At 37.3% G+C, this 17249-nt stretch overlaps 1 protein-coding gene across 2 annotated transcripts in view; it reads left to right on the top strand.

Annotated features, from left to right (window-relative positions):
• The window catches only part of LOC136829249 (glutamate receptor ionotropic, kainate 2-like), a 45164-nt gene that overhangs the window by 22724 nt on the left and 5191 nt on the right, over positions 1-17249 (top strand). For both annotated transcript variants that reach the window (XM_067087593.1, XM_067087592.1), the window contains exons 5-12: positions 4668-4773; positions 7981-8187; positions 8551-8635; positions 9168-9306; positions 10918-11052; positions 12760-12954; positions 14546-14778; positions 15539-15654. In XM_067087593.1, the coding sequence (XP_066943694.1) occupies positions 4668-4773; positions 7981-8187; positions 8551-8635; positions 9168-9306; positions 10918-11052; positions 12760-12954; positions 14546-14778; positions 15539-15654 (1216 nt within the window). The remainder of the gene's footprint in view (positions 1-4667; positions 4774-7980; positions 8188-8550; positions 8636-9167; positions 9307-10917; positions 11053-12759; positions 12955-14545; positions 14779-15538; positions 15655-17249) is intronic.

Raw genomic sequence — 17249 nt, 5'->3', positions numbered from 1 at the left:
TATACCGCCAGGACAGGGTGATTTGCTCCCCCCTTTGTTATTATCCTAAAATTTAGGGGACCCCTAGGGAAAGTGGGGTTATGGGTGGGGTAGACCACGGGGGGTGAGAAGACGGTCAAATTTTACTGCATACGGCACTACAGAGATGACAAACCCTCACACAAACACAGAAGGAACAAGATGACCAGGGGAGCTGTTACAAAGACAAACCCTTCCATTACTACTACTGTTACGAACGTTTTCACGCACCTGCACTCTCATAGGGGAGCTTTTGGTTCACAGCCCGGCTCCTTGCTCAGGAAACAGGGCCCGGGGGGTCTGATACTTACCCAACCAATCGCATTACGCCGTTACCTCTGTGTTGAGGAAAAACCTCCTAATTCTTTGTACTGCAGACTGAACAGATGGTTGCACATGGGGAACACTGGGGGGTTTCACACTCAGAGTTGCCAACATTCCTTTCTGTTTACTTTTTTCATAACCCGCTTTCCTTTCTGCTCACCTTGATTTTGAGTTCCTAACTCACAATTGTTAATGCTCATGTATGTTAACGCACTCCCTGCATATGGAGTTTACCCATATAAACGTTATAACACGGCTTTACAGTTGAAAATAGGCCCCGAAAATTGGGCTGCACCCTACACGAAGTTAGAGGAAAGGGGGTTTCAGAGAGGGGATGGAGAAGATTCTCCCGGCGCTGGGGGTGTGGGGTTTCCATACACGATCATCACAAGTTACACCTTCCCCTTTCCAACCCTTGGATCTGTCTGTTTGCCCTGGAACGGTTCATAACCCATCCGACAACTGCAACAGTTTGTTAATGCGCTTTAACTGCACCTCTTTAATTTAGGTTGCCTCTAAAGTGGGGGGTCAGGGGGGAGGGGGGCAAAGCCCCCAGCCAGGTAATGCAGCCAACTAGGTTAGGTTAGGTTGGTTTAGTTATTGTAATAACCAAAAGTTTTCGTTTCCTACAAAGGGGTGTCCAGGGGGGCGAAGCCCTCCCAGCCAGGGAACGCGGTCAACTACGTTAGGTTAGGTCAGGTTGGTTTAGTTGGTTTAGTGACAAATAGTTTATGTACCCTACAAAGGGGGGTCCAGGGGGGAGGGGGGGGAAGCCCCGCTAAGCAGCCCTAAAAGTGTAGGAATAACCAATTTCCAAGGTAAAAACAGGTGCGGAGCAAATACTTAGAAGTACCATATTTATATAAATATACATAAATATATTTTTTAACAAAAATTCATTAATATATGCTATCAATATAATGTTTTCTCCATAACCTATAAAAAATAGTATATGCTCTCTATAAAAACTAGTAGGCTATATGCTACCAGTGCGATTTTTTTTTCGTAATAATAAATTATAAAAATAAATGCCCTAATGAGGTTAGGCCACGACATGGTATTCCAGGAAAGGTATGTTCCCATCGTTTACACTCACCCTAAAGTTTTCTTCATAACCTATAAAAGTGTATGCTATCAATATAAATTTAATAAATAACCTATATACGCTACCCCTGTACATGTTTTCCGTTCGGATATTGGAGAGGCAAATAAACAAACAACTGCGAGGATAAAGTAAACAAACGCTGAACAACCAAGCCTACACAAGTCACGATTCAGACAACAACGTTACACACTGCTGTAAAATAAAGCTTTGTGGTGTTATATAAATATTATAATATTGTGAAAAATAGTAATCACTAACTTGAATATCACTAATACAGGAAAACAAATCCCTTACTTTGATATGGGCGTTCTGGAGGTGTTGCTATCCCAGGCGAGACAATTCCCGTTTGCTTCGACCCTCTCTCGTAACAAACTTACGACATCCAATCGTTCAAATTTCTCCTCACCAGGATGGTACTTCTCTTGCTTATGGCAATGGAATTGCGTGAATACACTACACGGTACGAAAATCCGAAAAGGAAATGCGTCACAGAGAACTGGTATATTGCTTAACACACAAATCGAGATTGTTTACATAAAACCCGACGCTCTGTTTGGAACTGTTACCTACTTATATAATTTCATATTTCCGAAAATACGCAGTAAAAGTATGCCAATAAGTATAAAATATTATATGTGTACTAGTTGGTATAGTATATCTGTGATAACGAGTTCAAAATATCGAGATACATAGATATATATTTATTTTTTTTACATTTTGTTTAATATTTTTGTAGAGAACGAACAAGCTCCTATCTTAGAAAATGGGTAGTTTTAGTAGGATACTGAAGTAAATTTCTCGCTTTCTTCTATTCAGAATTGGCAAGTCATACAAACATTGTACGGCAATTTGTCATTCAATGTGGCTCACAGGACGATATCGCAGGTTGATATCGAGATACATAGATACATATTTACTCTGATATTATATTTTTTGAGAGAGAGAGAGCCAGTTTTTATCGTAGGTAATGTGTATTTTAGTAGGAAAGCTAAAGTATATTTCTCACTTCCACCTCAAAAGTCATACTGAAGTTTTGCGACAATTTTTCACTCAATGACGCTCAAATGCCGGTACATGCGGTGTATATAAAATGTAAAAAAAAAAACAATTAAAATTGTTTTTAGTAATATTTCAGGACATGCTTATTTAGACATATACCAGTCTAAAACTGTAAAAAAAAAAAAAAAAAAAACTAAAAATCGATAATTCTTCGAAATTCGATTTCTGACTTTTTGTCAGAATTTATATTTGCTTGTGGGTCTTTGACTGTTACAGCATTCCTGTTACACCTCCAAAAACATCCATATTCATTATCATCTTTATTATTATTTACTGTAAGATTAAAGATAGTAACATGTGTTCTTTCATAGCGCACTTATAAAAAGGATTATTTTTTGTAGATCAAAACAAAATTCAAAGGCAGAAACATAGGTATGTCCCTCGTTAAGCGAGATGCTTCACGTGGTTCGAAAAGCGGTTTTATTTCATTCAGGCGGAATTAGCTGACATTCTCCCTACCAGTGGATTTTTCCGTTGCTTTTCAAAAAGAATAAACTCTGTTGGACAGAAGTTGCTTTTGAAATCTAACTAGCATACTCGCTTTTTAAGGATCCGGAATCCTTTCATTTTACGGATTAAATTGCGCAAACCTTTGTCCTTGATTCTTAAATGCTGCGTCTCATGTAGGCCTACTCACCGTTGAGTGAAATGCATTCTTTTTAAAATTCACTGAAGGGCTTTGGGAATGATTTATTTCAATGATAAACTTCAGATATTCGACATCCCTCCAAAGAAACGAACTTGTGCAATCAATATAAACAAGAATTGCATGTCGTTTCCCTTGAGCTTTTCAAATAGCTCCCATTTTAAGGATAAACTTACATGCCACACCGTCATGGACAAGATCTGCATTGAGTTTCTCTCGGGACTCTCAAAATGCTTCCTTTTTAAGGATAGAATTACACGCTTCGTTCAACGTGAAATAAAAGTGGCATCATTTTTTCAACGTGAGCTTTTCAAAATGCAACCCTATATCGTCCCAGAATCACCTGCACAGAGATTGCTCAGCTTGAAGTGGAGCCTCAGTGTTCATCTTCTCCAGAGATTTCACTTGGTCTGCAAAGTCGTTCGACCGCAAAGATTTAAGCGGCATATTCTCTTCCAATTCGGATCGGATCCCCGTCCCTATATTGTAAATAGGATCAAAGGCTTAAGCATTGGGAATCCAGTATTACTGGGAACATAACTCGCCGATGCTTTTTTCCGCAAATGCGTCAAGGGTTTCGCGTTGGGATTCCGAACATTCACCCATTTTTAATAAACTGTAGATTACATCGTAAATTTCCTTATATATTGTGTTTGCTTGACAGCTTATAACAGTCCTTATTCAGTTTCACGTGACATTTTTATTTGATTATAACTATAGATTTACTAGTACTTATACATTTCTTACAACAGAAAGAATTAATAAAAGCTTTAATGAATAACCCGTTCTGGTTGGTTCCAATTTTATATTGTTTAGAGTAGAAAATGTTAAGTTCAGTATTGAATCTAAATAAATGCATATTAAGAGGATGCATGACATATTATAATATTCTAATTAGAATGTTTACAGGATTCCATATTTACAATGATACATGATTACATCAAATATATATATATATATATATATATATATATATATATATATATATATATATATATATTAAAAATCTATATCTATATCTATTTACATTTTTGCTGCCTGTGAGGAGAATTTTTTCTTGACAAGGCAGAAATGACTTAACCAGGTTTCAGCTAATTTAAATACATAGGATTTCATAATGTAAAAATTCTCTCTCTCTCTCTCTCTCTCTCTCTCTCTCTCTCTCTCTCTCTCTCTCTCTCTCTCTCTCTCTCTCCCCCAGCATTATTTTCCCTTGTAATCATGAGCAATTTTTACCATGTTCACAGCCATCCAATTATTTGCAATACCATTAATAATATCTATAATGTAATAATTTTTGCCAACAGACAAGTTTATGAACAGGCCATGAATTATCAATGCATGACGAAAATTAGTTTTTCATCTGAACTTTCCACACTCTCTCTCTCTCTCTCTCTCTCTCTCTCTCTCTCTCTCTCTCTCTCTCTCTCTCTCTCTCTCTCTCTCTCTCTCTCTCTCTCTCTCTCTGTGCTTATTTGCATATTAGCAATTATAACTTCTACTTCTGTGGTTCAGGTGGAGCCGGACAAGCGGCGCCAACTACACCAAATCCTACCGAGAGGTGGAGCAGGGCATTGTAGAGGATTTGCGGAGAAAGAACTTAGTTATTTCGTCTGTGTTGGTGAGTCTTTATTCAAGATGTTTCCTCTAGGTAATTACTGCTATAATATACTTCGTTTTATCCCCATGAAATAGCAATAATGATCATGATTTTTAATAGTTGTGGTAGATGTGTAACGAGACTCGAGTCAAATCTAGAGTCATGTTTAGACCGAGGAGACTCGAGTCAAATCTAGAGTCATGTTTAGACCGAGGAGACTCGAGTCAAATCTAGAGTCATGTTTAGACCGAGGGAGACTCGAGTCAAATCTAGAGTCATATTTAGACCGAGGGAGACTCGAGTTAAATCTAGAGCCATATTTAGACCGAGGGAGACTCGAGTCAAATCTAGAGTCATATTTAGACCGAGGGACACTCGAGTCAAATCTAGAGTCATATTTAGACCGAGGCAGACTCTAGTCAAATCTAGAGTCATATTCAGACCGAGGGAGACTCGAGTTAAATCTAGAGCCATATTTAGACCGAGGGAGACTCGAGTCAAATCTAGAGTCATATTTAGACCGAGGGACACTCGAGTCAAATCTAGAGTCATATTTAGACCGAGGGAGACTCGAGCCAAATCTAGAGTCATATTTAGACCGAGGAAGACTCGAGTCAAATCTAGAGTCATATTTAGACCGAGGGAGAATCGAGTCAAATCTAGAGTCATGTTTAGACCGAGAAAACTCGAGAAGATGAGACTCATCCGGCCAAATGATTGGCAGCCCGATGTTAATCAATGCGAGCCTTCAACAGACAACTGGAGTTCCAACATAGGTTCCCAAATCACATTTCACGCTTAACCATTTCTCGGGTATTGTTGTTAAAAAGAGGACTTTCACTATTTTTGGAACGAATTTCTTGAGTTTATCTATTTGGTGTTTAAATCCAATACCTGTCAACTTTCATTCATTATGGCCTATCATATATTACGAAATTAGGTTAGATAGCATGAACAGCTGCAGATTTTGCATAACTATTCAGTAGAAATCATTATTCGTCCTTGTTATGTGAAGGAACTTTGAATTTTTTAAATCTAAGACAGTGTCGTTTTATGTTCTTAATGAAAGAAGTGTGTTTATCTTTGCCATATTCTTCAAACTCTAACCATATAAGACATAGTACGGCACTCAGCACTGTAATCTGTAAACATGATTTTTAGTTTCATGTTATTGTCAAAGACCCGTTAAAGAACTGTAGTTTATATTTACTTAACGCAAAGATAATCTAGGAACCTTTGTGGATATCTCTAGTCATACGTAAAAGATCCCCATCGATTATCATCAGAACGCCCACCGCCACACTGGATCAGTTTTACCTAAATAAAAATTCTCTGAAACTTGTAACCCCAAAGGAAAATGTAAATATAATATTCAAGAGTCTTCCTTAGTCACCAGACATACGTACCATTCATGACCAATTACCGTGTCCCTTTTCATCCTTCATCTATCAACAAACTTCAACAACCGTTCAAAGTAATACCTTTACACATCACAGACTCCTTGTTGGAGAGGGTAGCTAAGCGCGCTTTCGAAATTTCCAATGTACCCTTTAAAATCTGGCATTTGAATTGCTCGTGGATATGATTCTCCAGTGATACGATTAAAAGGAATTAAAGCACAGTCGTGTAGTTCCTAATAACATATAACTAATAATAGCACTATGTAAGAGACTTGAAAAAAACACAATCTAATCATGCCATCCCTTTGTTCCGTATTTTCACAGAGACTAATTTGATTAACAGCTGACGGGAATTTTTTCTCTTACCGCGTGATTAATTTGTTTAACATTGTTGCCATCTGACATTTCTCATGTATCCCACTGCATGAAGAGTGGTGTATTATCTTTTGTTATTTGGTCGTGCAAATGAACACCTTTGTCTAGACATAGAAAATTACATTATATATATTGTATTTATACATATACATATATATGCATATACTCGTATATATTGTTCCTAGTTTTTTAGGCTCTAAACTGTGAGCTCCATACTAATTCTAAAAGAAATGACACTAGTAATTTCTAAATTTGTCAGTGTTTATTGTAATATTTACTATCCAACTCATACGATAGGTCTACAGTGATATAAAGATCAAATCCTAATTATAGACCTATAATGATATAGTACCATTTTTATAATAGGCCTACAAAGAGAAGTATAGAGGCCTAATCTTTATAACTGACCTATATCATAAATGCCCAATTCTTATGACAGACGTTATAACAATAAAGCCTTCATTCTTACGAATAACATTAAAACTTATCTGTTTTCTTGTGAAGGTTCGTCGCCATAAAGTTGACAGTTCACTGATTTATGTTAAATGGCTTGTTTTCCGGCCCACATAAGCGATGTCTTAACGAACAGTGTCACTCACATATGAAGGAAATGATAATTTCTTCTTTTTCAGATTGGAACGAATATTTCTAGATGACATTCATTTAATTACTTGAATCTTATACATGAAATATTAGAATGTAACAGTAGAAGTAAATGCTCACAGTTATTGAGAATTTGAAGATCAGCGCGATCTGTACTTCAGTTCTCTAATTTCACCGAACGATAGTTTTGGTTTTCAAAATGTTTCATTAACTTTTGTTAATTTATGTTATTTCCCGCCAATTTTATATATTATATATACATTGTTTGTATGCAAATTAATATTGTTTTACTGTAAAGTTTGGTTTCTATGTGATTTTAAAAAGGAAAAAAACATCTTTTGGTGAACGAAATTCACTGAAAAGTTCGCCAGATCTCTCCAGAGCGGCTGTACAAGTGCACGAATTGTAGAGTATTAATTTCGAACGCGCTCCTGGTTGTCTAAAATTCTAATCATCAAAGCATATGATTAAATCTCTCTCTCTCTCTCTCTCTCTCTATCTCTCTCTATGTATAAGTATATATATACCACGGAAAATTTGTATTTATGTTCAAAATGCAATCTGCAGCCACTTGATGCCCAAGTATACGAAATTGCTGTTGTAACCGAAACAGCGTACTTTACTGTATTACTATGCAGATCACGAATCCTGTGACTCGAATATTTGCAGCAGCAACACTGGCGGTGTTCTCGTTCTCTCCCTTGGAGTAATTGACTTTCCGAACAAGTTAACGACACTTGGCAAGTGATGAAACGGTTGACAGCAACACGCAGCAAGGAATATGAATGTATTTGAATATCCTCGCGGATGAGACTGCTAAAAACTCTTACTTTTTTTTTTTTGGCCCAAGGAACCGCCCTATGTCATGCTACCAGAAACCCCCGATGGAGAAAAGGGCAGCCAACGCCTCGAGGGCTTCTGCATTGACCTCATAAGGGAGATATCGCAGATACTCGTCTTCAATTACACCGTGGAATTGGCAGACGACGGCACCTATGGAAGGTTCGACGCTGACTCCGGAAGATGGAACGGAATGATTGGCGAGTTGCTGGAACAGGTGAGGTTAGGTCAGTTGAAGTCAGGTCACTTTACTGCATAGGAATATGCTTGCTGGAAAGTTTGTACTTTATATATATATATATATATATATATATATATATATGTGTGTGTGTGTGTGTGTGTGTGTGTGTGTGTGTGTGTGTGTGTGTGTGTGGACACATACATCCATAAACACACACACGCACAAACATATAGGCCTATATATGTGTGTGTTTGTAGATGTGCATGTGTGCCTATATATGCGCGAGTGTTTTTGTATATTCATATACTTCTTTCTAATATTACCTCATATATAATTTTTCCATGTAGTAAGAGCAGTATGAAGCGCAATATTTTCTTTCTTTTTCTCTTTGCTTTCCAGAAAGCAGACCTCGCCATCGGTGATCTAACCATCACTAACGAAAGAAAGCAAGTTGTAGACTTCACCGTTCCTTGGATGAACTTAGGCAAGTATTTAGGATTGATGATATTGTCTAAAGTTGAATATGCAGAGTAAGCAAGCAACGAAATCTCAAACACTGGTTCTTCAAAAACTTTAAAAAGACCTCAGAAGTGAGATATTGGGGGCAATGGGTGACAGTGGTTGCGATAAATCAACGGAAAGAAAGTTTGTTGGTCATGCAACTTTGATTGAAGCTCAGAAATTTCAACGAGAAAATTACTAATATTTTACACATCTCTTTAGTATTATATATACGTATATATATACATGTATGTTTGTGATGTTTCCGCATATTTTTCCCATGTGTCTTTTTCCGCTTTGAAGAGAATGTCGTCAGAAGGGTACAGCCTTGCAGTTTCTCAGCAAATCTTTAGGTGTGAGGCCTAGGCCTACCGACCAGGGTGGACTGGTTATCGGTAGGTTGAGAATAAGCCACAGATCTACGAGACATGAATCGAAGGCTGAATACACACAATTGCTCGGTCTCAGTTCTGTATTCCTTCGTTAATTCATTTCTCCTTTCCATTCCTTCCCAGGCGTCAGCATTCTGTACAGGAAATCGTCCAAAAAGACGTCAGTCTTCTACAGGTTCTTGTCACCCATCTCAGCTGACGTCTGGCTCTCTGTAGCCTCGGCCTATTTGGTCGTCTCGGTAATGCTCTTCACCATTGCAAGGTAAGTGCTCTGTCATACTTGCTGGCTCTCTCTCTCTCTCTCTCTCTCTCTCTCTCTCTCTCTCTCTCTCTCTCTCTCTCTCTCTCTCTCTCTGTATATTTGTCTGCTTTAAATCCAGTTTAATCCTATTCCTTTCTCATCTAGGACACTTTCCTCTCTCTGCCTATCTATCTAAGATTCCTTTATGCCAAAAAATAATATGAAAACAAAGTTTGAGACTGAATCTCAACTATAGTAACATAAACCTTCAAATTCTTGCTGACATATATAAGACCATTCACCACCTTTAAATCAGGTTCCTTTCTCTAAGGACAAAAAATAATTCAAGTGAGACTGTTAGTGTAGTGCTATTCACTTTTGAGTCTCCTATTACAGTCTCCCAGACATATTGCTTATAAGGTCACAGTTTGATTTCTCTGGAAGAATTGTTTATTGGCTTTACTGGGAACTCATAGATATGCTACGTAATGTCACGTATGGAAATCAAATTCTTTATTTCTCCCAGTTATTCCCAGCCCATGTGAGCTAAGAATGTTACGGCATGTGAAATGTAAGTTTTTTTGATATACCATATAATTCATTATTGTTCCATTGTTTCATGATTGTAAGTGACATTCTTTATACATTCGAAGCTATACTAAATATGAAGACCCCTTATATATCCATCGAAATACTTAGATAGGCGAGTTGAAAGTCTGTCCATTAATCACGTAGTACCTCCTCTTATTTTAGAAAATTCTTGGATAAAAAAAAGTCCCACTAGAATAAAGACGAAAATCATATTTTTACAAAATCTAAGAATAGTAATCTCAAAGAATATGATCATTTCTGTCGGTATAAAATTGACTAAAAAGAAAAATAAACAAATAAAACACTTTCAGATGTCGATACTCTCGGTAAAAAAAAAAATCCTAGAAATAATATGTAACTAACATTTTAATTATCGAAGAATTATATTGTGAAAGATTCAATTGCCAACGAAAAAAGAAAGTAGTCTCGCGGATATTAATTCTATACATTTTAAGTAAAGAATATTCCCAGGTGAAGAATTAAGAGATAACTAAAAATATTAATGAATCATTTTGTAAAATGTGCATATGCTAAAGAAATGGGAATGTTTTGAGAGCAGTTTGATAAATTCGGGGAAAAGAAGAGCAATTTCAGAGCTCAATATTCGCCGGGCCACTCAGCGTAACCTTTCAACGCCGTGAAAGAAATCGCGTTTGATCGCTGTGGCTTTTCATCTCCCCAAAAAAGCAAATCAGCGCCATGCATGGCTGATCCTGGAAAATGAGATTGACAAAATACGGCGGCCTCGGATGGCAACAGTGTGCGCTTGTTCAAAATTCAAGCGGAGGTGCAGCTGAACTTGCATCCATCCGAGTAAACGACAGACATGTCTGAGATTTGATTTGCTTTTTCAGATGCAGCGACTGGTGTGATGGGAATCTTAGTGCCCTCAGGTTTCAGCCTTATTGCTAGATTTAAAATCTAAGTATTATAAGAAATCATTTCTTTTTTATATATCATTCAGTGACTTTTACTTACGTTTTCCATGCTACATGATGACAAAAACGCTGCAACTATAACTGGAATTAACTTTCTATTCAGATTTTCTCCCTACGAGTGGACCGATACGCATCAGTGTGATACGAGCGAGGGAAGAATAAATGAGTTCTCGCTGCTTGGCTCTTTTTGGTTTTGTTTCGGTTCCCTCGTCCAACAAGGAGGAAATGCATTGCCTAGGTAAGAAGCTGTCCCACGGTATCACTGTAGAGCTAGTCTCAGTACTACACTTTTGTATACTAACACAAACAACACACAGGTCCTTTCCCACACTCCAGGATATTGAGAGAGACGAAGGAGGAGGAAGACACTTCTGGTCAAGCGGTTCACTGAGCCGAAGACACTTCTGGTCAAGCGGTTCACTGAGCCGAAGACACTTCTGGTCAAGCGGTTCACTAAGCTGAAGACACTTCTGGTCAAGCAGTTCACTGAGCCAAAGACACTTCTGGTCAGCCGGTGCACTGAGCCGAAGACACTTCTGGTCAGGCGGTTCACTGAGCTGAAGACACTTCTGGTCAGGCGGTTCACTGAGCCGAAGACACTTCTGGTCAAGCGGTTCACTGAGCAGAAGACACTTCTGGTCAGGCGGTTCAACTGAGCTGAAGACACTTCTGGTCAAGCGGTTCGCTGAGCCGAAGACACTTCTGGTCAAGCAGTTCACTGAGCCTAAGGCACTTCTGGTCAATCGGTTCACTGAGCCAAGGACACTTATGGTCAAGCGGTGCACTGACCCAAAGACACTTCTGGTCAAGCGGTTCACTGAGCCGGTCTGTCAACTAATCACAATTCAAGTTTAAGAATCCGCATGCCCACCCAAATGTCACAATTAATAACTGGTCAGTGCTTTTGTGATGAAGAAAACAGTACATCTCACAGAGATGCCAGAGATTTACCAATGTCACATGTGAATTAAGATGTTCCAAAAAATATGTCAAGCCCTCAACAGCTACCACACTGTACATGTCACTAAGACACAGAGGTGGTGCGCAAAGGATCATTGTAATCTCAAAACTACTTTTCAGCATTAAGTAGATGCCATCTGTCAGACCATACCAGAGTTACTAAAGAAGACACAGACTTTATTCACAAGTAATACAATTCCCAATGCCTCCAGACTGCTAAAGTTGTGAGAGTACCTCAATTTCCTAATAATGAAAAATGCTATTTTTTCTCTAACCTCCACAAGAACACTGAACACGACATCTGCCCAAAAAACAAAAGATGTGCGATGAGTACCCAAAGCCAAGCCTACCTCTAAGACTCCATCCCCTTTATCTCGCCCATATATGTAGCCCTGACGCTAGCATGAGGCTGCTCCTTAGATATTTAAGAAGTGCTAACCTCGTCAAACTTACAACCAGATTATAAATGAGATGTGGGACCAGTGAGAAATCAGTATTGTGAAAACAGTAATTTTTTTTATCTATCTTAAACATCCCCAGTATAATAAAGAAATATTTCCCCTGGAGGAAAATAAGTGTTTCCCTCCCAACCTCTTCAAGTGCTAGTGACAGTAACTTGCAGCTCATGCTCACAATTGTGATAAAATTTATTTGATACACATATACATATACTTTTGTATAATATGAAGTAGTCCTTTTGAATCCCTTCCATAGTGCAAAAATACCAAAAATGTATCATTCATTAAGCCAGAAAAATTTTCTGTAAAAATCTTGACTTTGTCAAATGTAGCCAGGAGGCTTGCAAAACATTTTAATTAATTCCTAGATACTGTTATCACCTTAGACTAGCCCATTTAACATTCAGAAATGCCATATTTTGAGTTCATCTGCCATGGGAATTCTTATATCCACATCAAAGAGTTTATCAAGTATAACGCTTAATAAAGAAAGCCAGTTCAGCTTGTATTTTCCCTCAATTTCTTAGGGCCATATCTACGAGGATCATCGCGGGTGTCTGGTGGTTCTTCACCCTCATCATGATCTCCTCTTACACGGCAAACTTAACTGCCTTCTTGATGGCTGAACGCCTGGAAACATTAGTGGAATCAGTGGACGATTTAGCCAAGAGCCAAATCCAATATGGCACCTTGAACGGAGGGTCTACTTGGAACTTCTTCAGGTAAGGAAAGAGAAAGACCTTTGGAAGAATTTCCCTTCTGGCTCACATCATCAGCTTACTTTCAAAATTTTCAGGGTAGTATTGCGATGTGATTCATCCATAAATTTGAGGCGCTGACAGGATATTGATAAACAGTTCCCTAAGCTTGCACTCGAAGCTTTCCATGACTTTGCCAAACTCCCAAGAAAAATGACGCTAAAGAAACCCATAATTTTGAGGATCTGCGAATATATTCATAGATTCTTCTACTGAATGTCTGCAATACTTTATAATACCTGGCACCATCGGCGTAGACGGGGAAAAGACGTATTTATTACCAGAATAGGGCTATATTTGGTTTGCATTCTAGGGATACTGTAAGTTGATGGTCATAAATAAGTTATGAAATATAAAGTATAGTCCCCAGAGTTTCCATTACTAAACCACTTATATCTCTTTTCCTGATCTATAAATTGATGCATCTCAGGACAGCTAAAGTGTTTTGCTTGTTTGACAGCTGCAATCTTTTGAACATAATTACCATGTCAGTTTACTTTTCAAATAATCTTTTTTGCTTATAAAGTTTTGATCAGCCTCATCTAGAAATTCTTTGACTCCCAAGCGAAAGAGTTATATTTGAAATTAAGAAGTTTTCATAGTATTTTATGTAGTATTTAGATGTCATTATTGAGAAATTAACAGCATTTACTCTATTGCTGAACTTCCAGGCAAGAAATCATACACACTTTGTTATTTCACACGTTTCATTTCAATATACATCTACAAAGCTCGTCCAAAACATATGGCAGTCATGTTAGCTTGGCCGTAATTAATGTCATTTCATTCTCACAGATTAACTGTGTACGATTCTAAAGTCAGACAGTAACCTGGTTCTATCTGGAAAACAACTTGTTTCCCGAATTTATTACACTCATTCGTCCATATCAACCACAAAATTAAGTCGATGTTTTTCACGCTGTTTCCCGCAAATCCGCCTGTGCCTTCCGATGGATTTGCTGACTTATTTCGCAAATGCCCTTGATGTAATGACAGACCTTGCTGACGAATTTCACGTCATTAACCTTTGATTTACTGCCAAAACGCTCACTCAAAAGGAACCCTCAGTAACTCCTGTTATTTCTTAATCCCATAAAGGTCTCTCTTTCTCTCCTCTCTCTTTCTTATATCTCTTTGATTTTCCATTCAGAGGAAAGCCACAGGTCCAGTTGTGGGTTTTTATTTTACATTTGCTCTTTATATCATTTGCGTTACGTGAATGAAAGACTTTTTGGTTGTGCTCCAGAATCGCATACTGTGGGGTTAGTATGTTGACTGCACATGTATTAATTTCCTGTAGTGTGTGTGCTTAACTGTTTGCATAAAAAATAGAAGTTGTGGGATTCATAATTTCACTCATTTACATTATCTTCATTTCTAACACAACATCTAAACCAGCTGTGCTGACAACCCAGCATTTTAATCTCATCCTTTTGCTTAGGAATTATGTTTTCCTGTTTTTTAGTTGCCTGGCTGGATAAAGTCATAGCTTAGCCTGTTCCAGTACCTTCTGCATGTCAACAACTAGAAATCCATTTTCTCCCAATTTTTGCAGGACGTCCAAACTGGCCATATACCAGAAGATGTTCAATTTCATGGAGTCCCAGACCCCTACGGTATACTCCACCTCTAACGAAGAAGGAGTGAGCAAAGTGCTGAAAGGAGATGGCAAGTATGCCTACATCATGGAGTCTCCAAGCATCGAGTACGTGACCGAGAGGCACTGCGACCTCATTCAAGTCGGAGGACTTCTGAATTCGAGGAGTTACAGCATTGCCTTGCCTCCAGGTAAGATTGGCAGAATAAGACAGCGTACTTTAAATAAATGCTCATCCAGTATGAACTCTCCTCATAGAGTTTTACTCATTTGGAATGAGTGAATTCTTTAGGACTTCACAAATTACTGTAGCCTGAAACAGTGGTTGCTTAATCTTCGGCAGCCACTGGAGAGATTGAACCACCGTTGGGGAGCCCTGTTACATTCTTTGGAAGAGAGTCTTCCTTCGACGGTGGCTCTCTGGGTACTGACTAACTGACTTTCTTGTCTCCAGACAGCAGTTTCCTTCTCACCAACAGGATGCCCTGTGGCAATATCTCGCCTCGCACAGCCCAGACCACAAAGAGAAGTCACCAGCAGAAGGCAGCAGAAAGCTAGAATTTGGGAAGGGTACAGCCAGGTGTTCTCTCTGGGGAGATATTAAGAAAGGGGAGGCGATGAACTCTGACCCTGAGCCCCTAAAAGTTCCCTCTGACTCCTCAAAGTTATTTAGTTCTTTAAAGACTGAAATATTTCAGTTTCTTATTATGCACAAGATTCATGACAATATATAATATATGATAATATATATATATATATATATATATATATATATATATATATATATATATATATATATATATATATATATAATATATATAAAACACAATTAGTTTCCAGAAATCAAAATTTTGTGCTCACCATTAAAATCTTTTCCATAAAAACTAAGAGAAAATTTAATCTCTCTCTCTCTCTCTCTCTCTCTCTCTCTCTCTCTCTCTCTCCCTGCAGGCTCGCCTTACCGAACCCTTATTAACTCGGCCCTGCTGAAGTTACAAGAGACAGGAAAGCTTCGCGACCTAAAACACAAGTGGTGGAAGGTGGAGAGAGGCGGTGGTGCTTGCCAGGTAAGTTTGCAAATAAATTCAACAGATTGCCTCGAGAAAATTCATACCTTTCACGAACAAAATTTTTCTATATTTTTAGTAAGTTGATGTTGACATATTTCTGTAATAAATTAAGCAAATTCTTTAACAACGGTTTTTTTTTATTTTATCAATGTATTTATTTAATTTTCTGGATCCTAGTTTACAAATTACTTTATCCAAATGTGAATCTTCTTGAGAAGACCTCGGAAGTAATTGTAGTCCTCCATTCTTGAGATTTCTTGCCAACAGACAGATAGACATTTTTTGTGTTTTTTTTGGGGGGGGGAGGGTTGGGAGGAATAGTTTTTATTAATCTAAGTAGTCTAAGACTTCCAAACGATTGTCGTTTTAATTTATCCGCTGATTTACTTCAAAGATTAAGGGGACTTTTGTCCATAAGAGGATTATGTGGTAAAATATAAAGCTGATTCTCTTGACTATCGTACAGGTATATTTCAATTTAATGACTACTATTATTTTTCATTTTGTCCACTTCGGATTTTGCTCAGATAATTACTCTAGAGTCTTTACATTTAATCTAATTAGGTTTCCAATTCCAAAACAATCAACGGTTTGAAAAAACGCCTATTCAATTACTTACTGTTCTACTTGCTTTTTTAGTCTCCTTTTAATTCAATTTTGCCCTTTTTTCTTTTCAAGGCTCTTTGTCACTTTAAATCTGTTATCCGTATCTTTTTAACTCTAACTCTCACTCTCAGTTTCTCCAGTAATTTTTCTGAAAAAGAAAATGAATTGATTTTTCACTTCTTCCGCAGTATATTCTAAATGTTTCCCCAGAAGATGCGTTTTTAATCTCTTTAAATATTTCTGAATTAATTCAGATCTGCAGATAGATTTATACACACATACATACACAAACACATTCTCATATATATATATATATATATATATATATATATATATATATATATATATATATATATATATATATATATATATATATATATGGTCTCATATACATGTATATATAATTATAATATATATATATATATATATATATATATATATAGTCTCATATACATATATATACTGTATTATATATGTGTGTTTGTATGTATGTATGTATGTATGCATGTATGTATATGATACCCCGTGAGCATACTGTCCATTTCTTATTAAAATATATTTAACCTTCTTCCGTACAGAGATTCTTTATCATGCATGTGAAAACTGCCTCTTAATTTCTATTCCACTCTCCCTTTATACCTAGATCAGTTTGTTTTAAAGACCGCATGATATTTCATTTCTCCAGCAATCCAGAAATAATCGTAATATAATTTTATTAAAAATTATGGATATATATAAAATACTAATGATTCTCTAATCAGTATCACAAATATTCTACTCTCCTTACCACTCTACAACTTGCAGTCACTCTGAAATTACGTTATGAACATAAATCAACATGATTAAAAGTGTATTACGTAACTCGGCGAGTATTTCCAATTTCGCATTTCCATGTAATTTGACTCTGATCACAGTCCATCTTCGCCTCTTCGCCTTTTGTCCTTCACTCCTTATATAATTTCTGTTTAGAGAAAGACACAATTCCG

Source organism: Macrobrachium rosenbergii, chromosome 44, assembly GCF_040412425.1.
Source record: "Macrobrachium rosenbergii isolate ZJJX-2024 chromosome 44, ASM4041242v1, whole genome shotgun sequence".
Lineage (NCBI taxonomy): Eukaryota > Metazoa > Arthropoda > Malacostraca > Decapoda > Palaemonidae > Macrobrachium > Macrobrachium rosenbergii.
The sequence above is the reverse complement of the archived record's forward strand: the minus strand, read 5'-3'. Positions and strand labels throughout refer to the sequence as shown.